The sequence below is a fragment of the Ailuropoda melanoleuca genome, chromosome 3 (assembly GCF_002007445.2).
Source record: "Ailuropoda melanoleuca isolate Jingjing chromosome 3, ASM200744v2, whole genome shotgun sequence".
NCBI lineage: Eukaryota > Metazoa > Chordata > Mammalia > Carnivora > Ursidae > Ailuropoda > Ailuropoda melanoleuca.
In genome coordinates, this window is record NC_048220.1 from 44,271,901 (window position 1) to 44,297,337 (window position 25,437).

General features: G+C 39.4%; 2 protein-coding genes across 4 annotated transcripts in view; one reads left to right on the forward strand and one right to left on the reverse strand.

Annotated features, from left to right (window-relative positions):
• The window catches only part of SGTB (small glutamine rich tetratricopeptide repeat containing beta), a 39,586-nt gene extending 33,566 nt beyond the window's left edge, over positions 1-6,020 (reverse strand). The window contains exons 1-2 of one of the 2 annotated variants that reach the window (XM_011225072.3): positions 5,846-6,014; positions 4,582-4,703 (exon numbers count right to left, since the gene is read on the reverse strand). In XM_011225072.3, the coding sequence (XP_011223374.1) occupies positions 4,582-4,681 (100 nt within the window). In that variant the 5' untranslated portion in view covers positions 4,682-4,703; positions 5,846-6,014. Of the gene's footprint in view, positions 1-4,581; positions 4,704-5,845 lie in introns of both variants that reach the window. The other variant, XM_019799718.2, reaches the window with a different exon arrangement.
• A 101-nt stretch (positions 6,021-6,121) lies between these two features.
• NLN (neurolysin) overlaps positions 6,122-25,437 on the forward strand; it is a 99,283-nt gene continuing 79,967 nt past the window's right edge. The window contains exon 1 of one of the 2 annotated variants that reach the window (XM_034656288.1): positions 6,122-6,335. Coding sequence is in view for 1 of the 2 variants with exons in the window: in XM_011225077.3 (XP_011223379.1) it covers positions 6,295-6,335 (41 nt within the window). In the remaining variant the exon portion in view is untranslated. The remainder of the gene's footprint in view (positions 6,336-25,437) is intronic. The other variant, XM_011225077.3, reaches the window with a different exon arrangement.

The window sequence follows — 25,437 nt, forward strand, 5'->3', positions numbered from 1 at the left end:
TGGCTGTGTTGGGAATATTCAACAAAGCTGCAAGAACAGAAGCAGACAGACCAGTTAGAGGCTACTAGAGCAAAACAGATGAGAAATACTTAATTCTACCCAGGGGTGACATCACTGGAGGTGGGAGGAAATGGTAAGGCTCTATATTTTGAAGGTACAGCCAACAGGATTTACTAAATGATTAAATGCAGAGTCTGAGAGAAAGAGAAGAGTCCAGAATGATGCCCAAGTTTGGGGCCTAAGCAACTGAAAAGACAGAGTTGCCATTAACTGAGATAGGGAACAGATTTTGGGTGGGAGGATCAGGAGTTTGTCTTGGAAATAAGTTCAGTTTGAGATGCCTGTTAGACATAGAAGTGGAGATTTCAGTAGGCAGTTGGATATAAAAATCTACAGTTCAGAAGGAAGGTCTTTGTTGAATGCCAAGAAACTGAATGATACTATCAAAAAAGTGAGTATAGATAATGAAGAGAAGATCAAGCACTGGACCCTGGGCACTCCAGGTCAGGGAATAGAAGAGAAACTAGTAAAGGAGACAGAAGGAGCAAGCAATGAGCTAAGAAGAAAACTAAGAAAGCGTGAGGAGGTATCCTGAACGCTAACCGAATCAAGTATAAGGCAGCAGCAGGATGGAGTGGGGAGCACCCGGGGTGGGGGGGGGGAAGATGAGGGAGATCATCAGCTTTATCAGTGGCAGCTAGTAAGACAGATGGAGACTGAGAACTGACCACTGAACTAAATAACCCAGAAATCACTGATGACATTGATGAGAACAGTATGGGTAGAGAGACTGAGACTAAGGCCTAACTGGAATGGGTTTAAGAAAAATAGGAGAGAAATTTAAAAAAGCAAGTAGATACAATTGTTTCAAAGAGTTTTCCATCAAAAGGGGAAGACAATAAAAGTAGGCAGTAGTTCCGAAGCAGGGGGGTGATACAGCAAGAGTAATTAGCTGTTGTTTTTGCCTTTTTAAGAAGGGAGAAATAATGAAAAGTATATTCTGACAGAAATGATCCAGAACAGGGCTCCTGGGTGGCTCAATCGTTAAGTGTCTGCCTTCGGCTCGGATCATGATCCCAGGGTCTTGGGATCGAGCCCCACATCAGGCTTCCTGCACAGCAGGAAGCCTGCTTCTCCCTCTCCCACTCCCCCTGCTTGTGTTCCCTCTCTCGCTGTCTCTCTCCATCAAATAAATAAATAAAATCTTAAAAAAAAGAAAAAGAAAGAAAGAAAGAAAGAAAGAAAGAAAGAAAGAAAGAAAGAAAGAAAGAAAGAAATGATCCAGGACAGAATGAAAATTTGCTTATGTAAAACAAGAATAACTAGAGTGATATCCTGGAGTAGGTGAGACAGGATGGAATCAGATCCAGTGTGCTAGTAGAGAGGTTTCATTTAGAAAAGACGATGGAGGGGCGCCTGGGTGGCACAGCGGTTAAGCGTCTGCCTTCGGCTCAGGGCGTGATCCCGGCGTTATGGGATCGAGCCCCACATCAGGCTCTTCAGCTATGAGCCTGCTTCTTCCTCACCCACTACCCCTGCTTGTGTTCCCTCTCTCTCTGGCTGTCTCTATCTCTGTCGAATAAATACATAAAAAATCTTTAAAAAAAAAAAAAAAAAAAGAAAAGACGATGGATAGTTCATCTATGCTGTCCTAGTCTGTTTGGGCTGCTCTAACAGAACACCATAGACTAGGAGGCTTATAAACAACAGAAATTTATTTCTCACAGTTCTGGAGGCTGGGAAGTCCAAGATCAAGGTACTAGGAAATTCAAATTCAGTGCCTAGTGAGGACCTGCTTTCTGGTTCACAGACAGTGCCTCTCCACTGTGTCCTCACATGGTAGGAGCAAAGGAGTTCTGTGGGGTCTCTTATAAGAGCGGTAATCCCAATCATGAAGTCCCCACCTCCTAATACCATCACAATGGGCATTAGGTTTCAACTTATGAATTTCGAGAAAACACAAATATTTAGTCCATGGCATATGGTCACAGCTAGGCAGGCAGGCAGAGTGTGTGGAGGTGTAGATGCTGGTGTGTGGATAGATGGGACAGAGGGAATGTGTGGGGGTATAGATGCTGGTGTGTGGGTAGATGGGGCAGGGGAAGTCTGTGGAAATTGTTTGCTTAGTACTTTAATTTTCTTGGTGGAGTAGGAAGCAAGGTCATCAACTAAAAGTGAGTACAGGGGAGGAGGTTTGAGGGTGTGAGAAGACAGCAGAAAGTGTTAAAGTACTGGTCTAGAAGAGCAAAAGTATGAACGAACTTGGAAGCGACAGCGTGATTGCCAGACAGCATTAAAGGTCCACTTGCGACTCATGGTCATGAATTCAAAGTGGGACCAATCGGCAAAGCTGTATGTTTTGTTCCATCTATACATAGTCACATGGATATGAACACAAAGTTGCCGGAAGCTGAATTTTTAAAAGGTTGGGTTTTGCAAGAAAGGGAGAAATATACAAGGGCATGAACATAATGATGAACCACGGAATTTAAGCAAAATAAGAAAAGGGGTGTGAAAGTTAAGGGATCAACAACGGGAGGTACTCACAGGGTCAAAGAATTGTTGGGGTAGGGATTCTAGAGGGAGTGAGCTGCAAAAACAGGCAGTGGTGGTCAGGAAGTGAAATGTTTATAATAGAGATTATGGAGAGAATGCAGTTTCAGTAATAGTAACGTCCAGGGAAGAGTTTCTCACCCTTGGCACTACTGACATTTTGAACTTTGTTCTTGGGGGCCATCTCGTGCATTCTGGTATGTGTAGCAGTATCCATGGACTCTACCCAATAGATGACAGTAATACCAGCCCCTCAGTGGTGACAATCAAAAATATCTCCAGACATTGCAAAATCACCCTGTGTTGAGAACCACTAGTGTAGGGTATGACCATGCGGCTGAGTAGTTGAGATCACTGGAGGACAAGGAGGTCAAGGAACAGAGTGCTGAGAGAACTGAAAGAGACATCTATGAGGTCCTTGCAATTGCCAAAAAATCAGACAGAGTAGTACTAGAGAGAGTGACAGGGAGCAGGAGCCACATGAAACAGGTGTCCGTAGATGACAACAATTAGGAGTAGGTGACATTATCTGATGAAAAAGCTCAAAGCTGATAAGACTATAAGACCTTACCACTACGGTAAGGCTGGTACTAGAACTTAGGCTCTTCTTCTAGGGCTTTTTTAAATGTCTAGAAGGTGGGCAGACTTCTCCACATGATTTCATACTCAATTAAATTAGACTCACAGAGTCAAAAATAGGGGTCGGTCAAAAACAATTGGCACCATTTCTGACTGCCATATATAACAAACAGCTGAAGGCACATATTTTTGGCTGAAGACCATCCTAAAAATAGGACATAACAACTTGGTTTTTAAAAAAACTCTCAATTTTCTTTCTGGCCTTTAGAAGTATGTATTATACTGCCTTTGATTAGAAAAGACGCATCTTTTATTAAATGACTGCATTTATCTTTTTGCTACTGAGCAACCATAACCAATGTTTTCTTTCGATAACCAGTCACCTTTACCTTCACACAGTCTAATCATCAAGGAGGACAAAAAGATCTTAATATGAAATGAACCAACTGCAATGTTCTCCAACTGTGTGTCACCTGCTCCTCTCACTGCCACCTGGAAAGACAGCGTCTCACCACATTGCAAGCAGATTTAGAGCAAATGCCCAATTTTCATCCCCACCTCTTAAAACGATATTCACTATGGAAGTGCTTATTGAAATTAATAGATGTATCCCCTTTATAGGAGAAATAGCTTCAAGATGGCAAAATCAAATTGTATTATAATCTATTAAATTCTCCCAAATGTACTATCTCATTGCAATAATTAAGTCTTTAGGCCACAAGGAAGCTACACTCATTGAACCTCCACAAGCCCATCTGCAGAATTCTACCCTGTTATGGTTATGCTGAATTTAAATTTTATAATGCAGAAATGTGAAACAGAAAAGATGGTGTTTAAGGAAACACGTGATGCTATTATCCAGTCATGCTCAACTTTACGGATTACCAAATCTAATATTTAAAGCTCACACAGAACAACAGTGAAATCCTCTCATTTTCAAATCCCCAAATAGAAAGTTCTCAGAGATTAATTGTGATGTAATTATTACACTTTTACATAGTGCTCTTATGATGACTAAGGTATTTTCACATATTGATTCTAAACAGGATGCTTTCCTGTTAGGAAGAGATGAGATCTTCAGAGTAAAAAACAGGATTTAAATCTCAACTTTGCCACATTTTGTTGTTATGTCACTTAATCTATCTGGTTTCATTTCATAATATGTTAAATGAGGATAATACTAACTTAACAGTTACTGGAGAGAAAAAATTCCCTACAGTATGAACAGCATAGTTCTGACACGTAATAGTTGTTCAATAAAAGAACAATTGTCCTCGTATTGTGTTGTTAATTAAAACAAGCCTCAGAAAATGGAAATGCAATCTCTCTTCTTGAAAGATCAATAAAATGTTTTAGTTTTGTTATAACAGATCATAAAGTCCGGCTTATAGCTATTTTAGTCTTTGTTTATAATTATAACACAAATGAACATAAAAAGCAGGAGCCTACCTTCCAAACTTTCTTGTTCATCTGAAGTATAAGCATCCATCTGACTTTGTTCCCGTAAGAAACGAATAACTGCATAAACTAAGTGCTTGATAGATGACATTTTAAAAGATTAAGCAGTTTTCCTTGATGAGAAAAAGGAAAACAGTGATCTAAGTTATGTTACAGAATTGGTCAGGAAGGTTATAAATAACAAGGTTAAAAATTACATCAAAAGTTAAAAGAAAAACAACACCTGTATTACCTTCATTCTTCTTTTTAAAGAGTCAGGAGAACACAAAGTATTGTTATGGTAATGCATTACATATTTTCACTTATACCCAATAGTATTAGATTTTGTTAAAACTTGCAAAAGTAAAATTTTTCTCAAAACAGGCAGGACACAAGCTTAGACTCTCACTGAATATCTCACTCTCTTAACAGTACGTACAGTACAGATACAGATCGGGACAGGGGAACAGATACGGGTGTAGAAATCCCCAAAAGGCCTCAGTACTAAGTTGAGGGAGATTTCATACTGCTGACTCAGAAGCTGACTACAATGAGCATCTTCCTCTGTTTCATGAGATTTTTTAAAATGTATGCATAATTTACCCTGCACCAACTTTTGGTAGGCTTAGACTGTACTTGAGGAGGAAAGAGATTAATGAAAGGGTGTTCAACCATTCAATGTCATTCTTAATAAAAATGGCATTTCTATTTAATCAAGACATGTCGGAAAATCATTGCCCAAGTCGATGGATACTACAAACCGACCAGCGCTCTCTGCGGTAGCTGTGCTCTCGTGGACAAGCTGGAAGCTCCCGGTCATGTTCATTCACACGGAATACTATCGCATCTAAACAGTGGCGCAGGGCCAGCCGGCCTTAATGGCTTATTTCCACTAAATCGCATCATCCATCTGTTCCCCAGGTTCCCTAATCCAAAGCCTGGGTGTGGTACCCGCCGCGAGGATGTTTATTATTTCTGGGCTTATTTTTAAAGGCGAGCCCAGTGTTTAGGCCATGGGGTAGCAAGTACTAAATAAGGCCCCAGGGTAGAAGGTGAAAAAAAAATGGGGGGTAGAGAGGGTGAGGAGGGGAAACGAAGATATTCAACCTCCTGCAAGCTTCTCCCCCTTCTTCTCCCCAGAGCACATCGACCTCCTTCTCCCACCCTTCAGTACCTGGGCCTCGCTTTGGCCCAGACGGGGTTTGCTGCGGGTGCGCGGTGCAGGCCCCGATTGGGGCGGGGGGAGACGCACCCATCCCAGACAGAAGCCCCTTACCAGGCGAGAGGACGCGAAACAGTGGCAGCGGGCCCGGGGGCGTCCGTAGGCCTGTACGCCCGCCCCCTGGTCCTCCGGCTTCAGCCTGGCTCCCGATCGCAGCACTGCCCACGGTCGCCCAAACTTCCCCGGCTCCCAGGCCGCCGCCGCCGCCCCTCAGCCCACCCGGCTGCGCGCTCTGCTCGCGGGCACTGGGTCTCGCCAGAACCGCCCCCGGGCGGCGCAAGGCGCGCGGGGCGGGGCGTAAATCGGGGGGCGGGGCCGAAGTGGGCGCCGGCGTGGGGCTGCCGCACGTGGGAGGGCGCGGACAGGGCTGGCCGCCGCCACAGCTGTTGCCGCCACAGCTGTTGCCTCCTCCGCTAGGCCGCCTCTCGGCTCCCCGGTGCCCAGCCTCCTCAACCCCAAACCAGAGGACAACGCGCCCGCCGCCGCCGACTCTCGGCCCTCCCATGATCGCCCAGTGCCTTTCGGCTGTGCGAGGCCTCCACAGGTACCTCCCGTGCGCGGGTTAACCTTGACGGTGGGCCGGGCGTGGTCCCGTCCGTGCCAGGTGCCTGTGCTCAGCCTTTCCCGAGCGCACCCCTCCGACGCCCCTGGGACGCTCTGTCCCCGCGGCCCGCATGCTCTGTCCTGAGGGACACCTGGCGCAGGCACTTGGGGACACCTTTCCCTCCTCCGCTCCCTCGGGAGGGCATCCATTCCCCTTTGTTTGGGACTGTCTCAGCTGCAGTCAGCGAGACTGGTCACAGGCCTGGCCCAAAATGAATGCAGAAAAATGGCTCGGATAAGAAAATCATTTGACTTCCGCCCCCCATCCAGAACTGCAGACCTCTTACTAAAAGTGCCGGCAGCTGTAGTCTCAGGAATAGTAATTCTAATTTGCCCCTCACGCACATCATTAGCATACAAATCGTTTAACAAACACGCACGATGAAACCGTTATGGTTTTGCTGCTTATCTCCGTCCATGCTTTCTAATTTCCTTTTTATTTACCTCTTCCCCATAAAACATCCGGCTTCTTGCTGGGGCAAATTGACTTGACCCAAAATGAAGGAAATTATTGCTTGGACACGGTTTGGGGCAGCTTCAGCTGCTGTTTTGGATCGCTTCCTAGCTCCCAAGCCACACCCCTCTGCCACAGACCAGTCGCAAGATGGTGAGAGAATTAAATTCTTTGCACGGATGCACTAGATGGAGTGGTTTTCGGAAACAATGCCTCTACCACCCCCATCCCCAAATCCAGCCTTGTACTGTAAATCCTAATGAAGATCCAAAAGAAAAAAGGAAATATGTGTTTCTTGCTAGATACTTATAAAACTACTTTGGAAAATGTTCAGCATTTAAGCTTTTTGACAGTTTTCTATTGTGTATGGCCACTCGTGTGTGGGGCTTTGTGTTGCTCAGTCTCTGTAATTCTGGTGCATCCAGGGGACAGTAGCACTTATAAAGAGTTAATGTGATGATTTTTACCATATTTCAGACTGTCCTTTTAGTCTGCAGGCTGCAAGTGATACAGCTTCAAATGCACCTACACCAACAAACGAAGATACATAACGCAGGTGTGAGAAGAGAATAAACTTTGTATAAGACAGTGGTTCTCAAACTTTTTAGTCTCGGGACCCCTTTACCTTGCAAAAATTACTGAGGACCTAAGAGCTTCTGTTATGTTGGTTATAACTATCCATATTTACCATATCAGAAATGAAAATTAGGGGATTTTAAAGTATTAGTTTATGTAAAAAAAAAACAGCAATAAACTCATTACCTGCACAAATAACATTTTTAATGAAAAATAACTGTTTTCCAAAACTCCAAAAACATCAGTGAGAAAGTGGAATTGTGGTTTGGTTTCTTTTTTTTTTTTTTTTTCAGTTTTATTATTTTTTTTATGGCTGTAAGATATACATAACTTAAAATTTGCCATTTTAATCATTTTTAAGTGAATAATTCAGTGATATTAAGAACACTCACATAGTTGTACAACCATTACCATTATCCATCTCCAGATCTTTTTCATCATCCCAGAGTGAAACTCTGTACCCATTAAACAGTAACTCCTCATTATATTCTTTCCCATGCCTGGTAACCACTATTCTTTCTGTCTTTATGATTTTGACTATATTAGGTACCTCATACAAGTGGAATCATACAGTATTTGTTCTTTTGAGATTGGCTTATTTGAGTTAGCATGTTTTTAAGGTTCATCCATGTTGTAACTTAGGTCAGAATTTCCTTCCTTTTAAGGCTGAATAATATTCCATTGTATCGATATACCACATTTTGTTTGTTTATTCACCTTTCCATGGTCATTTGGGTTGTTTACATTTTTTGGCTATTTTGAATAATACTGCTGTGATCATAGATGTGCACATATATGTTTGAGTCTCTCCTTTCAGTTCTTTGGCATATATACTTAGAATTAGTGGATCCGTATATTATTTCCGTGTTTGATTTTTTGAGGAACCACTGTATTTCCCACAGCACCTGTACCATTTTACATTCCTGTCATGACAGCAGTGAACAAGAGTTCCATCTTTATATCGTCTCCAACATTTGATTTCTGTTTTTGTTTTTTATAAAAATGATCCTAGGAGTGGCATTGTTTTACACTTGTGTGAAACAAATTAGTGACTTAATAGAAAATAGCTGGATTCTTACATCTGCTTCTGCATTTGATATGTTACACTGTTTTGTTTTGGTTTAAGAAGAAAATCCCACCTCTCAATTATATGTAATTAGAAAAACAGGAGTATTTAACAGCTTTTTAAAAGTAATCATGGATATGCTTTGAAAATCATATCAAAATTTCACAAGTGGTAGTTTTGTAAAGATTAGTTGCAATGTGAAATATGAAGCTACCAATGTACTTTTTTTATTCTGTTACATTAAAATCCGCATGTCTGTCTTGGATTTTAAAATGGATCTTTTACACATACGTAATATTCTAATATCAAACATTGGTTACTTGGAAAATAGCAGTACACTATGTTATACAGATCTTCCTAATGTTGACACGTTACATTATACAATATCAAATCATATTCCTTTAAATCATCGTCCACCCCATCATAAATGTCTTGAAGTATTAGGAAGCTGGCAAGCTCACAGTGGAAGATACAGTTTTTCAAAATTCTAATTTTCATTTGAAAGCTGAAATTTTATTATTGGTAACAAATACTATCAGTTCCTCGAAGTGACAGGCTCATTTTGTTACATTTTTGAGAGAACTTCTGCCGAATACTTTAGTCTGATCAGTCACAGCTTGTCTGTCACTCATGTTTTCAAGTACAAATAGTGTTCCATGAGAAAAGCAGGTATTTCAGCGCACAATTTAATCATTTGCACAAGTGTTTTTGATTTGGGCAACCAGATCTTCTGGACATTCTGTGTGCTCAAGTATAGAGCAGAAGTGCTTTATGCATACTTTGCCACACATTATCATTTGGTGATTGAGATTTAATGAAATTAAATCTTTTACTATTTCATGAAAGTGAAATTGACATTTTTAGCATGAGTCAGTGGCAGTGAAGAATACAATGACTGCTAAGACAGTTCGGTGCCACTGCCTTGACATGTTCTAAGGAGCCTACAATTTCATCTACCATTGCTTCTTACCATCAGTACAAATGTCCACCAAGTAAAAAGGAAATAATATCATGCTATTATCATAAAGTACTTTTAACCTCACAGATGACCTGAAATGGTCTCAAGGACCCTCCCCATATTCCTGCCACAAGGATTGCAGAACATATTTTGAGAATCACTAATATGTGTTACTCAGATTCTTTGTTTATGTGTAGAAGAAAATAAATATATAAAAAGCCATGCAATTATTATCTTATTAGAAGCTGGTAACCAATTAAAGGTATCAATTATTTTGTTACTGAACAGCATAATATTGCAGTTAATCAACACATATAGCAGTAGTAATCATTAACTTATGGCACTTGTGAGTGACTTAATCACAGAATCTTTGTTTCGAACTGTGTCCTCCAAAAAACAGTCAATACTAGACAACGTGGAAGGCCCTGTGTGTTCCCTTGATGTATTGTTTCCTGTTTCTTCCTACACTTGGGAGTTCATTCTAGTGTTTTAAGAGTAACTAGGTTTTCATTTACTGACTTAGGATTTCTTTTGTGTTTTTCTGTTGGCAGAGCTACTATATCCCCTTCCCAAAGCCAGTCTGACAGCCAGGAGGATTGATGGGATCCTAGGCCAATTTCTTGGGAATAAGGGGACAGAGAATCTGAAAACTGGTTGTGTGTGGTTGCTGTTTAGATAATCTTATGACCTTAAGGAAGTCACTTAATATCTTGGATCTCTCTCAAGTTCCTTATTTTGTAAAATGAAAAGGACTGGACTAAATGATACTTAAGATTTCTTTCAACTTTTGTTGCCATAGCAATTAAACCAGGCAAATTTCCCCTCCTTTCTCAACCAGATAGCACAGAATCTGAGCCAAGCAAAATCTCATGTATACTGTAGAGTGAGGGATGGATGGCATTGTCAAAAAAACAAACGAGAAAGATGACTCAACAGTATTTAGTCCAAATTATAGTTATAATGGCCCTACTTTCCTCATTCAATTAAAAAAAGAACCGTGGTTTTAAAAATTATGACAGCAATGCATGCTCACTGTAGGGAATTTAGAAAATATTCACACACAAAAGAAACAATCCACCCATCCAGAAGAACCAATTGTTAATGGCTCCCCAAATCTTTTCTACAAATAGAAAACATATTTTTAAACAAATATGGGATTATACCATATTTTTGTAAGTTTTATGTACTATAAACATTCTTCCATAATATAAACTGTTACAATGTAGTCCATTTGGAAATGTATGATAATTAATCCCACTTTTGGACATAACAACTATTGCCACTTCCTACTATGAGTAATAGTGCTTAGATAAACGTTCTTACTCTTAAGTCTTTTGCCAAATCCTTAATTATTTCATTAGTGTAAGTTCTTAGCAATGGAATTTGTACATCAAAGGGCATGTACATCTTCCAGGGCTTTGGTAATTACTATACTAGTTTTCTCCAAAAACTTCCACCCACATTACACTCTTACCAGTGTAGTGTGTAAGTGCTAGTTTCCTACACCATTTCCAACACTGAGCATCTTAATAATTTTTAACTGTATCAGTTTGTTAAGCGGAAAGTTTTCTTATAATCTGCATTTACTAGCATTTTTCTGAGAGTTTATTTGGTGAGTTTAACTCTTTAATGAAAATTCAGGACTTGTGATCTGAAGACCAAAAAAGTTGTTCGCTTCTGATGTATTTATTCACACGGGAAGTCTTAGAAAGTCAGACAAATTCAATTATAGTTATTCATAAATTTAAAAATATTTATGTATCTTAATGGGAATGAAATAAAATTGCAGTTGTCCCCCCAAATCAGTAGATAGAAACCCCAGAATTTTAGGATAACGGTGCTAGAAAAAAATACCAGTGAAGGAAAGGTTTTAAGTTATAAGTGTCAAAGCCTGGACTGAGATTATCTGTAAAAATGGATTTTAAAAAGTTGTAAAGGAGGATTTTTGTTGTTGTTCTTTACCCCTGGTTTTGGATAGAAACATTCTGGTACTTTTTCAGATTTAAGTATTATCCCCTCTTTGGTTAAGATAAAGCAGAGACCTTCTGTGAGGAGAAGCGCCAAGATTAAAGTATGAAGAACCAAGGAAATTGTTGCTTATTGGGTACATATGTATATGCCAAGTTCTGCATTAGAAAGGCAGGTAGTAAGTATACTTCTCTAGACCAGACTAGACTAGGCTCTAATACTCTGGACCTGTCCCTGCCTCTGACTAGCACTGTGATCTCAGGCAGAGTTACTTAATTTCTCTGTGTCTGTTTCTTCACCAGTAAATTGAAATTAATTGGCTGAATTTTTCACTCACCAAAAATTTTTTGAGTGGTTGTTATGTGCCAAACATTATTCTACTTTTAGTGGTACAGCAATGAACAAAGCAGCCAAAAATCTTCGTATTCATGGAGCTTACGTTCTAGTGGGAGAGACAACTAAGGAAAATATAGAATGTGTTAAATAGGGACATGTGCCAGGGCACAAAAAGTAAAGCAGGAAAGAGGGATATTCAGTATTGGTGAAAATGAAATTATAGAGTTGACAGGAGGGGGCTCAGTGAGAAGTTGATACTGCGCCTGGTGTGTTTGAGAAATTGAAGGGGCCGTTGTGACTAGAATGGAATACCTTTCACACAGGAGAGTAGGATATGAGACAAGAGAGGGAAAAATTGCCCTCACCTGTATTAGAAAAACAGTTCTCCCTTCTGGGAGTCCTTTTACTCCTCACACAACTCTTCACTTCTGACAGTAAACAGTCACCAAATGTGTGTGGGGGTTTTCCCCCACAGCAAGCCATTCTCTGAGTCACCAGCTGGGTGTCTGACATTTTAACTCAATTCTGACACTGCCTACCTGGAGATACCGTCAGATCCCGCCTGTTAAGGGCTAGTCACAGAAGACTGCTCCCCACACTCCACATGCCAGGTCCAAGTCCATGGTGTTACCTGTGCTTCTGACCAATTGGCTATAAATCTGAGCTCCCCATGACCCCCTCTTGGGTTAGACAAATTTGCTAGAGAGGCTCACAGAACTCAGGAAACATGTTTACCAGTCTATTAAAGGATATTATAAGGATATAGATGAACAGCCAGAAAGAGATACATACAGTGAGGCCTGGGAGGATCCTGAGCACGGTAGCTTCTGTCCCTGTGAAGTTGGGGTACATCACCCTCCTGGTTTGTTCACCAGACTGAAGCTCTTCAAACACCCTACCATAGGGATTTTTACGGAGGTTTTGTGAGGTAGGCATGATCTTTCATTAACTCCCTTTTCAGCCTTCTCCCTTCTTAAGAGAATGGGGGAAGAGGCAGGGCTGAAAATTTCAAGTTTCTAATCATGGCTCGGACCTTCTAGAAAGCAGCCCTTATCCAGGGAGCCTATGCAGAGTCACTTATCAGAGCAGAGGACACTCCTATCACCCAGGAAATTGCAAGGCTTTCAGGAGCCCTGTGCCAGGAACCAGGGTCAGAAACCAAATGTTGCAGCAAAAGATGATCCAGTGCTCATATCGCTTAGGTAATAACAAGGGTTTTAGGAGCTCACTCCCAGGAACCAGGAACGAAGACCAATATATATATTTGCTATTACCTCACATCATCTTTTTAAGATGGAGAGTAAATAGGGAGTACTTTGAACATTGCCTGACTGTGTCCATTACTATTGGCACAATGATGCCATGTAACGAACCAAATGTCCAAAGAGTAAAATGACAGATGTTTATGTTTGCTGACAAATGTTGTTTGTTGGACAGTTTTTCTGGTCTTGACTGGGCTCATTCTGCACATACAACCAGCCATGGGTTGTGTAGGCAGCTCTGCTGATCTTGGCTTGGCTACCTCATATGTTTGGGAGTCAGGATGGCAAAAACTAGGGCCACTTGGCTTTCTTTCACATTCTCTTGCGCTCTCCAGGAGACTAAGTGCGACCTGTTCCCATGGCAATGGCAGGGTTACATGAGAGTGGAAGTGTGTACTGAAGCTTAGGCTCAAACGGGAGCACCATCAACTCTGCCACATTCTCCTGGCCAAAGCAACTCACAAGGCCAGTCCAGGTTCAAGAAATGGGTAGATAGACGTTGTATCGTGATGGGAGGAGCAGCAAATTCAAATTATAGGAAATCATAAATGCATATAGGGTGAGATGGAGGTATGTTAGCAGTTAGTCTACTACCTTGGCACAGAAAAACTCAGTAAATATTAGCTATTATTTTCATGTTTGTGAATTACCTAGTTGTATTGAGGAGGTTTTCAAACTCAGATCACTAATTTGTTTTGGGGGAGTTTTTTGTAAAGATTTTATTTATTCAAGAGAGCGGGAGAGAGCACAAGGGGTAGGGGAATGGCAGAGGGAGAAGGGGAGGGAAAAGCAGACTCCCTGCTGAGCAGGGAGCCCGAGCTGGGGCTCGAGCCCAGGACCCGGGGCTGCGCTGAAGGCAGACGCTTAACCAACTGAGTCACCCAGGCACCCCTCAGATTATTAATTTGTAATAGCCCTTCATAAACGTTGCAGGTTTTTTAGTCTTTGAATTTTGGGGTGAATTGTTACTATTTTTTTGCCCTACAAAAGTTTAAAGTTGTTACATAATCAAGTATGTCAGTCTTTTCCTTTATGACTTTTGCTTTTGATTGTGTGCGTAGAGGTGCATCTCTACCCCAAGACTATAATTTTTAAATCACTTGCCTTTTCTTCTTGTACTTTTATGTTTATTTTGCACGTTTGAAACCTTTACGTCTCATGAAGTGACGCTTCCAATTATTAAGTGAAACAAAAAAGAAATCAGCATAAACTGCATTAAGTATGGGAAACTCCAGCTTACAAAATAGGGGTTCCTGATTGCAGTGTACTTTGGAAGATCCTATTACATTCCACATACTGTGAGATTATCTATACCTCCTGCTTGGCATTCCAAATGATACCCTCTTATTTCCCAGCCACATACAGCTGGTATCTTTGATATCTAATCTTATTTGTGGTCAAGACCCAAGAGGAAAATTCTTTTCCTGCCTCATGTCTTTTATTTTTTCTTCCTGCTCCCCCCCCACACACCTGCCTTCCTTCTGGAAACCATCAGTTTGTTTTCTATAGTTAAGAGTCTGTTTCTTGGTTTGCCTCTCCCCCCCATTTTTTTTAAACTTTGCTCGTTTGTGTTGTTTCTTAAAGTCCATATATGAGTGAAACTCATGGTATTTGTCTCTCTGATTGACTTATTTCACTTACCATAATACTCTTCAGATCCATCCATGTCATTGCAAATGGCAAGATTTTATTCTTTTTTGTGGTTGAATAACATTCCATTGTGTGTGTGTGTGTGTGTATGTGTGTTTGTATACAAAGCCAAAGTTTGTTCCTTAAAAATATAATAAAATCGATCAACTTTATTTAGCAAGAAAAATGAGAGAAAAAACATCAAAAAAAAGAATAAAAGAGGGAACATCACTACAGATTGTGCAAATGTTACAAAGGTGAGAGTATTTGTGAGGAAGTGTTTGCCAGTAAATTGAAGATTTGAATAAGTGGGAAAATTCATTGAAAAATGTAACATTAAACTGGACACGTGAAGAAATAGAAAATCCTATATTTATTAAAGAAACTGTCTTTGTATTGAAAGGCTTTTCCACAAAGCAAAGTCTAGACCCACATGGCTCCAGCAGTAAATTCTCCCAAATACCAAAGGAATAATGCCAATCATACATAAACATTTCTAAAGAACAGGAAAATAGCTGACACTTCCCACCTAGTTTTATGAGACCACCAAACCCTCATTCCAAAAATTCAGGAGAACACTACAAAGGAAAACCAGTGGGTTTTCATAAGTTTGAAAAAATTAGAAAATCAATGAAATTAACCAATTAATGGAATAAAGGAGAAAAATCATGTGATTATTTTGCTAGATTCAAAAAAGAATTTGATAAAATTTAATACCCATTCATGATTTTTAAAAAAATTTTTGGCAAACCAAGAATAGAAGGACTTCTTTAACTTCATAAAGTATATTTTTTTAAAACCTACATAAAACTTCATACATAGTTGTACAGTTATTTTTATTTTTTTAATTTTTTAATTTTTAATTTAGTAAAATTATTTTTAAAAGCCTTCCTGACATCAGGAATGAGACAAAGATGACCATTTTTGCTATCTCTATTCAATCCTGTCCTTGAGGTTTCGGCCAGTGCAATAGTTTAAGGGAAAAAAAATATGTAAAAATTGGAAAGGAAGAAATAGGACTGCCATTTTTCAAAATGACATAATTGTGTGTGTAGAAAATTTAAAGAATAAAATATTAGAATAAATGAATTTAGCAGGGTTCCTGGATATCAGATCAACATAAAAATTCAATTATAGCTTTATCTTAGCAAGATACAATTGGGAAAGGAAAATTTTTCATTTTATCAGTAAAAATAGAATTAAAAACTTTAAAGAGTAATAAATGAAATAAAAAAATGTGTAACACATCAGCAAAGAAAACTGCAAAACACTACTGGAAGAAATAAAAGAAGATCTAAGCAAATGAAAGGATATGTCACTTTGAGATTGGACCACTGAATGAAGAAAGTCTTCGTGTGTGTATACACACACACAGAGAGCACATCTCCTTTATCCCTTTTCAATCAGTGGACACTTAGGCAGTTTCCATAATTTAGCTATTGTAGATAATGCTGCTATAAACATCGGGGTGCATGTATCCCTTTGAATTAGTGTTTTTGTATTTGGGTAAATACCTAATAGTGCAATTGCTGGAACGTAGGGTAGTTCTTAACTTTTTGAGGAACCTCCATACTGTTTTCCAGAGTGGCTACACCAGTTTGCATTCCCACTAACAAGGCAAAGAGTTTCCCTTTCTTCACATCCTTGCCAACACCTGTTGTTTCTTGTGTTGTTGATTTTAGCCATTCTGACAGGTTTGAGGTGATATCTCATTATAGTTTTGATTTGTATTCCCCTGATGAGAAATAATGTTGAGCATCTTTCATGTGTCTATTGGCCATCTGTATGTCTTTTTTGGAAAAATGTCTATTCATGTCCTATGCCCATTTTTAAGTTGGATTACTTGTTTTTTGGGTGTTGAGTTTTATAAGTTGTTTATATATTTTGGATTCTAACCCTTTATCAGATAGGTCATTTTCAAGTATCTTCTTCCATTCTGAAGGTTGCCTTTTAGTTTTATTGATTGTTTGCTTGACTATACAGAAGCTTTTTATTTTGATATGTCCCAATGGTTTAGTTTTTGCTTTTGTTTCCTTTGCCTCTGGAGACTTATCTAGAAAGAAGTTACTATGGGCATGTCAAAGAAGTTACTGCCTGTGTTCACTTCCACAGTTTTTATGGCTTCAGGACTCACATTTGGGTCTTTAATCCATTTTGAATTAATTTTTGTGTATGGTGTTGGAAAGTGGTCTGGTTCCATTCTTTTGCATGTTGCTGTCCAGTTTTCCCAACACTATTGGTTGAAGAGACATTCTTTTTCTCATTGGATATTCTTTCCTACTTTGTCAAAGATTAATCAACCATATGGTTATGGATTCCTTTCTGGGTTTTCTTTCTTTCTTTCTTTCTTTTTTTTAAGATTTTATTTTTAAGTCATCTCTACAACCAACGTGGAGCTTGAATTTACAACCCTGAGATCAAGAGTCACATGCTCCACCAACGGTGCCAGCCCAGGTGCCCTGAACTACTCATTTCCGGGTTTTCTATTCTATTTTTTTTTTTTAATCTATGGGTCCAGTTTTGTGGCAGTACCATACTGTTTTGATTACTACAGCTTTGTAATATAACTTGAAGTCTGGAATTATGATGCCTCCAGCTTTGCTTTTCTTTTTCAAGGTTGCTTTGGCTACTCAGGGTCTTTTGTAGTTCCATATAAATTATAGGATTGTTTGTTCTAGCTCTGTGAAAAATGCTATTGGTATTTTGATAGGTATTACATTAACTGTGTGGATGGCTTTGGGTAGTACAGACATTTTAACAATATTTGTTCTTCCAATCGATGAGCATGGAATGTCCTTCCATTTCTTTCTGTCATCTTCAGTTTCTTTCACCAGTGTTTTATACTTTTCAGAGTACAGGTCTTTCACCGTTTTGGTTGGGTTTACTCCTAGGTACCTTACTGTTTTCGGTATAATTGTAAATGGGATTGTATTCTTAATTTCTCGTTCTGCGGCTTCATCATTGGTGTATAGAAATATAACGGATTTCTTCATGTTGATTTTGTATCCTTTGACTTTGCTGAATTCATTTATCAGTTCTAGCAGGTTTTGGGTTTTTCTGCCCCACATCTTAACAGTAGTCATAGTGACTGAAATAATCACAGCTTTCAGGTATCGCCTGCTTTCTACAATGCAATAACATTCATATGACAAGGGCCACATTGTTTGATTTTTATCATTCTAACGCTGTGTTTTATACATATATACAACTTCCAGATTTCACTTCTCAGAGGAATCCTTCTATGCCAAGGTGCAACACAGAGAATCACAAGTTATTTATTTGAAAGAGAAATAGATGGATGATACTAGATTCCAGCTGCCAATTATGCAATTCCTTTTAGAAGTCTTATATTCAGTCCAGTTTTTCATTTTACAAATATTTATTGAGCACCTGTTATGTTATTATTTAATCTCAGTATCACTTTATCCTAAACCAAATTTACAAATCTTATAAATCTGTTCTTTTGCCATTGTTCTCTGTCTCAATGAATGTTACCATTTACTGACATCAAAAGTCTAGAAGCTGTCCCTGGCCTTTTTCTCTGTCCCTATCTTTTTCATCATTTACCAGGTGTAACGGCTTTCTCTTTTCTCTATTTGCAGTACCACCACTTATAATCCAAATCCTCATCATGAATCACAGCCTCAATTTTTGCTTCCTACTAATATACTTTCCTTATGAAAATAGAGACCTTTATGCAATCCAAATGTGACATGTTACACTCTAGTTTAAACTTCTTTAGTTCAGGGGCTTCTTGGTAGCTCAGTTATTAAGCTGAGGTTTTCTGTTCAGGTCATGATCTCAGCATTGTAAGGTCAAGCAAGCCCTGCATCAGCCTCTGTGCTCAGCGGGGAGACTGCTTGAGATTCTCTCTCTCCCTCTCCCCCTCCCCCACTTCCCTCCCTCCCTTTCTCTCTCTCTCTCTCAAATAAATAAATCTTTGAAAAATAAAATAAAAAATCTTTAGTTCACCATTAACCTTAGGATAAAATCAAAACTCTTTGATTGGTTTGTAAATCCCTGTGTAGTCTGACCACTTCTGAGCTGTCCCAGCTTTCCCTCTCACTCAGTGAGCTCAGTGTTGCAGCCCGAGAGTTCATGTCCTCATCTCCTCATCTTTTTTTTTTTTAAGATTTTATTTATTTATTTGACAGAGAAAGAGGCAGTGAGAGAGGGAACACAAGCAGGGGGAGTGGGAGAGGGAGAAGCAGGCTTTGTGCTGAGCAGGGAGCCCAATGAGGGGCTCGATCCGAGAACGCCAGGATCATGACCTGAGCCGAAGTCAGATGCTTAGCGACTGAGCCACCCAGGCGCCCCCCTCATCTCCTCATCTTAAATTAACACATGCTGATCCCTTGTTTGGAAGATTCTTCTCTTTCCCTGCCTTTCCACAACCTGTCTAATACTTGTCATTCATCTGAAAAGTTATTATAAAATATTATACACAAAAATTATATATCTATAGTTAAAAGAATGAAAAAAGAGTATCTATATATTTGAAAGGATATTTCTAGTACCTTTGAAGTCTTTTGTGTGCCCCTCTCTGACCATATCTCTTCTGCTTATTCCAGAGATAACCACTGTCCTGTATTTACGTTTATTTTCCTGTTGTTTTTGTTTATAATGTCATAACACATATATATGTTTCTCTTAACAACATATGATTTAGTTTCACATGATGAAACTAGTTTTACGTGGGTGTGATTCATTTTTATTGCTGTTAAGACCTTTCACTGGGTGACCATTCCAAAATTTATTATCTGTTTTCTTGTCAAGAGTATTTAGGTTGATCCCAGTTATTTGCTATTATAAACAATATTCTATGAATATTCTTGTAATTTCTCCTGATACATATGTGCAAGGGTATAGCCCTAAGAGAAAAATTTCTAGGTTGCACAATCTGTACGTTCTCTACTTTATCAGATGATAACCAGTTTTTCCCAGATGGTAATACTGATGTACTTCCCATCCCTGTGTAGTGTTCATGAGTAACCATGATCCTCCATCCTCAGCAGCTCTTGCTGTTGTCATTCTTTTGCCAGTCCAGTGGTTGTAAAATGGTATCTCTGGGATTTCGTACACATTGCTGTGTTTACTGATGAGTTTGAGTGTGTTTTCATGTTTATTTACCATTTGGATTTTATGTCTGTGGTATCTTTTGTCTATTTTCCTATTGGGTTGTTTATTTTTTTCATACTGAGTTTGAGCACTATTTATATACGTACAGATATATTTCATTTGATTTACACTCAAAATACATACTTGTAGGGGCGCGTTGGAAGCTCAGTTGGTTAAGTGTTCGACTCTTAATTTCAGCTCAGGTTATGACCTCAGGGTCGTGGAATCCAGCCCTACATAGAGCTCTACACTGAAGGCAAAGTCTGTTTAGGATTCTCTCTTTCCTTCTCCCTCTGCTCCTTTCCATGCTTGCACTAAATAAATAAATAAATAAATAAATAAATAAATAAATAAATAAAATATTTTTTAAAAATACTTATATTTTATCTATGGTAGATACTGAACTAAACTGAGGATACAGCTGTGAATAAGAAAGAAACTATCCCTTGGAGCTAGAGAGTATAATGCTAAGTGAAATAAGTCAGTCAGAGAAAGACAAATACCATATGATTTCACTCGTATGTGGAATTTAAGAAACAAAGGAACAATGGGGGGAAAAGCCAATCCAAAAAAATGGCTCTTGAAATAACAACTGATGGTTACCAGAGGGGAGGTGGGTAGGGGGATGGGTGAAATAGGTGAAGGGAATTAAGAGTGTGCTTATATTGGGGCGCCTGGGTAGCGCAGTCGTTAGGCAGCTGCCTTCGGCTCAGGGCGTGATCCCGGCGTTCCGGGATCTAGTCCCACATCGGGCTCCTCCGCTGGGAGCCTGCTTCTTCCTCTCCCACTTCCCCTGCCTGTGTTCCCTCTCTCGCTGGCTGTCTCTCTGTCACATAAATAAATAAAATCTTTTAAAAAAAAAATAGAGTATGCTTATCTTGATGAGCACTGAGTAATATATAGAAATGTGGAATCACCATATTATACACCTGAAACGAAAGTAACACCTTATATTAACTATACTAGAATTAAAATTTAAAACTTAATAAAAAAGCAAAAAGAAACTATCCCTGCTTGATTAGGTTCATGCCCTCACTCTATTCAAGGAATCAGAGAGTAATGAAACCTCTAAGGTGGTGGATTGTGGGGCACCTGGGTGGCTGAGTTGGTTAAGCATCCAGCTCTTGGTTTCAGCTCAGGTCATGATCTCATGTGGGATTGAGCCCCGAGTTAGGCTCCGTGCTCATTGGGGAGTCTGCTTAAAGATTCTCTCCCTCTCCTGCTTCCCCTATTCACGTATGCACAGGAGTTCTCTCTCTCTCTCTCTCTCTCTCTCTCTTTCTTTCACTCTCTTTCTAAAATAAAATAAGTCTTTTAAAAAAAAATAGTTGAGGGGCGCCTGGGTGGCTCAGTCGTTAAGTGTCTGCCTTCCGCTCAGGGCGTGATCTCAGGGCCCTAGGATCGAGCCCTGCATCGGGCTCCTCCGCTGGGAGCCTGCTTCTTCCTCTCCACTCCCCCTGCCTGTGTTTCCTCTCTCGCTGGCTGTCACTCTCTCTGTCAAATAAATAAATAAAATATTTTAAAAAAAATAGTTGAATTGTAATAGGTGCTATTAATATCAGCTTACTTTGCACGTCTTCAGAATGAACTTACCTGCCTCCTACTAAATTTGGTCCCTTTGAATGCTGTAAGCACTCCCATAGCACACACATTAGTAGTAGTAGTGTTTGCCTTTCTCACTAGTTGACACGTTTTCTGAGATCAGGAGCCTATTATGTTGTTGTTGATTTCTGTATTTCCAGCACTTAGCCTGGTGTTATTCACGTGGTAGATGCTTAGTGAGTATTTATTAAATGACTGGATGGTTGGATGGATGGATGGATGGATGACAAGTCGTTATCAGTGATAATGACTGAAAATTCAGTGTTCCCTGGTGAGACCTAAGAAGTATAGGCCCCCAGATTTTGCATTTTGATATTGACAATGACAGGCAAAATGCAGTAAAAAGTAACTTTTTCAAACCCTATATGAAATAAATAACTCATTGCAAAGTTTTTTATCCAAAAATACAGATGCCAGGGGAAAGTATTATGTCTAAGTATTAATTTAGCTCTAGTTGAGTAACATATAATTACATAGTGGAGTAATACACAATAGGAGGCTAACTTAACCAACAAATACAGAGGAATTTTTATTATATACTAGGTGAGTATGAGGCAGAAGAGAAGCCGTATATTAGAAAACATGATGTTGCGTCATATTCCTTTTCATCGCTAGGGGTGATCACACAGTGACTTGGTGCCTTGATGGGTCTGAAGAGTAATAGTCTAATATATTGAATATTCTGGGAACAAGACTCATTCTAAATATGTCAACTTGGATACCGAAGAAATTGAAGAAGGTGCCAGCCTATGAAATACTGGGTCAGAAGCAACCAAGCTGAGAAAGAACAGAAGGCAGACCTCTCATAAGTGAGCCTGGGGTCAGCTGGGGGCTTAAAAGCCAGACTCTCTGGACTTGTATGACTTGGGAATTACTTGGGTCTGGTGAAACATGGCACTGAGCAAAACATAATCTTAGTCCGGATACGCGCAGCGGAAGTACTTATTGGTCAGACCAAGAAGGTAATGACATGCATTTTGACCTATCTAGTGGAAAAAGTCCCCAGGAGAACCCAAAGAAGGTGGAACACCTGCTGTTAGATTTAGAGCCTTGCTACAAGTACTATACTTCCGTAACTGCACAGAGGTAGCTAAGAAGAAGTAAAAACATGAAAAACTTTCTTGGCATGGCAAAAAGGACCTAAGGCTACTCATTTGTAAAGGTGTATAACAGGTCATCAAAAATGTTTCTAATGACATTGAAAAATTGCAAAATTACAGGAATGGTGGGTAGCAGAATGTGGCTGATTGAAACCCATATGTAACTTCCACATCTGTATTCACTCATGCCAGATAGATCAACTGAGTACAGTTACTATATGTCATGGACTGCTAAATACCACGAGAATAATAGATGTATAAAGCAAGGCCCCTAAGTTGGTGTTATTTGCTTGTTGAAATTTTTTTGTGGTCTCCTCTTCACCAAAATTAATTTGTGATTGCTTACCTAAAAAGTACACATTAAGATTAACAAAATGAAAGGAAAAGAATATTAGACAAAAAAATCAAAAGTAACATTAGGGTTAGCCTAGTTGATTTAATGGGGTCCAGAGTTTTACTGTAAGCTTTCTGCCAATAAGGGCAAAGGGAAAATATATTGTTAAGAAGTATCAGGAACACAGGTTTTCCTGGTAGTGTTTGTGAGATAAATTTATCATGTGGATGCATTGTATGAAAGAAATTAAATAAATACAATGAATGATAATCTCAAGAATACTTATACAGTAAGTACAGAAGTAGACTTTATAACGGCTATATCTTATTTTGACCCTTTTTTTTTTTTTTTTTTTAGAGAGGGAGAGCAAGACAGGGGTGGGGAGGGGCAGAGGGAGAGGGAGACTCTTAAGCAGGCTCCATGCCAAGTGCTGAACTGGATGTAGGGCTCGATCTCACAACCCTGAGATCATGACCTGAACCAAAATCAAGAGTTGGACACTTGACCCACTGAGCCACCCAGGCACCCCTTATTTTGATCTTTCCTAAAAGACTAAGGCAACACAGCCTAGGAATGGTGATAAGACACATACATGTATGTGATACTATGTATATGATAAGGCTCATACAGAATTAATTAGAATACATGGTAGAAGGTGATAAGTACCAGAGAGAGTAATAGAGAAATTGATAAGGGAGTTCAGCGGAGGGAGAGAATAGTTCCAAGATAAAAGGGAGGGACAAGGTCATAATTGATCCTTGAAGGCAGTAGCATTTGAACATGTGAAGATCAGAAGAGGGTGTTTTCTTACCCTCAGACTGTTTATCAGAGTTTAGAAATAGCCACATTGAGTAAGTTAGATGACCAAGGCAAACATGCTAAAAACTAATGAAATGACTCCAAGAAAGACAATGTGCTACACCTGAAATTTATATAATATTATGTATGAATTAGTCTCAACAAAACTGGAAAAAAACAAATCTCAGTATATGAAGATTACACCAGGAAGGAAGGAAGGAGAGAAAGAAAAGAAAGGGAATGTGCAATCTCCATGGCTTTGAAAGTAGACCTGGTTTTACATGCTTGCATAATCACAAAGCCTCTGTTTCTTCAACCCTATGTTAGAGATAATATTAACTACCTGTTGTAATTTTTGTAAGGATTACAGGAATTAATGTACCTGAAAAAGTTTCCCGCAATACTTGATACCACCTGGCTACATAGTGACTTACAATTTCTTTTCTTCCATTCAAGGTAGAAAAAAGTAGACCTAAGGATTTGGATAATAAGAACTGACTATATGTGGTTATTGAAAGTCACAAATGCTTTATCAGTGAGGATATAGTTGACCCACTGATAAAGTTTTCAGGTGACTCTAAGTAAAGGTGAAAAATTAAAGTTCCAGAGGATCGCATCTCGCTAGAGTACCATTCTAATAAAGTGTTTCTTAATGATATTAAATATAAAGTCTTGTATTTAAATCACACCTATATAAGAGAAGGATAACATAAGAGCAGCACATAGGAAAAAACTCAGAACGTTTTGTTGTTTCCAGATTCACTATAAATTCAATTCAGTAGCTGCCAAAGAATAAGAGGGAAAAGAGTCACTTACCAGATGACACACTGAGTCTTGGGTGTTAGTTGTCAAATCTAGTGTACACTTTCCAGTCCTGACTTGCCTTAGTCTTTATGTAACATTTACACTGTTGACCACACATTCTTGACTTCCAGAGATGTGAATTCCTAATTTTTTTACTATGAGCATTCCTCAAATTTTTTCAAGCTTCTTTTTCTTGACACATAGCCCTCAAATGCTAGTTTTTCTCAAGTTTCTCTCCTCAATGTCTACTGTAAAGCTCGTTTTCTGTCTCCTTGAGCCTACCATACATGCTGAAGTCTCCTCTACACACACCATCCTGTCTGAAACCTTCCTCCAATCCAGTTAGTTTGCAGTCTTTTCCCCTCCCTACTTTTTCACACTAACTCTACACTGTTCTTATCTGTGTGCTCGCCAAGATATCCCAGTCTGTTCTGAGAATAGGACATCTGAAGACATCTCTGTGTTTGTCTCTTGCCAAGAACCGTGTCCTAGTCATCAGGTTCGTATACCCAGTTGCCGAATTACCACGCTTCCACGCCCTGCTGTATCTTCCAGGCACTCATAAAGCAACCTGTCTGAAATCTACCTAATACTGTTTCCCCAGCCTGGTCTTGCTGTTGCGGATTCTATCTGCAGTGGTAAGTTTGCTCTGTTTCATCAGAAACACTACCATCCGCCCACAGCACCCTGTCTCACAAAGTCCTGCCAGTCTTACCTTTCGAATATTTCTTGAATTCGTTGTTTTCTCTCCCACTTCTATTCCCACTTTTAATTCTTATTGTTCATCTGTAGTAGTGAAGCCTCCCAACTAGTCTGCTTTACCTCCTAAAATTGGCCTCGCCCCCCTCCCCAGCTATCTGTGGAAAAAGAAAGAAACCTTCCTGGCTAAACGATAAATCTTACCCTCTCACTGAGCGCATCCCATTGCCTACAGAATGAAGTTCAGGCTCTAGTCTAGCATGACATTAAAGAACAAAAAACAGAGTATTGCCTGTCAACCTCTCCAGCTTCATATCTCTCTCATTTCCATTTCTAACT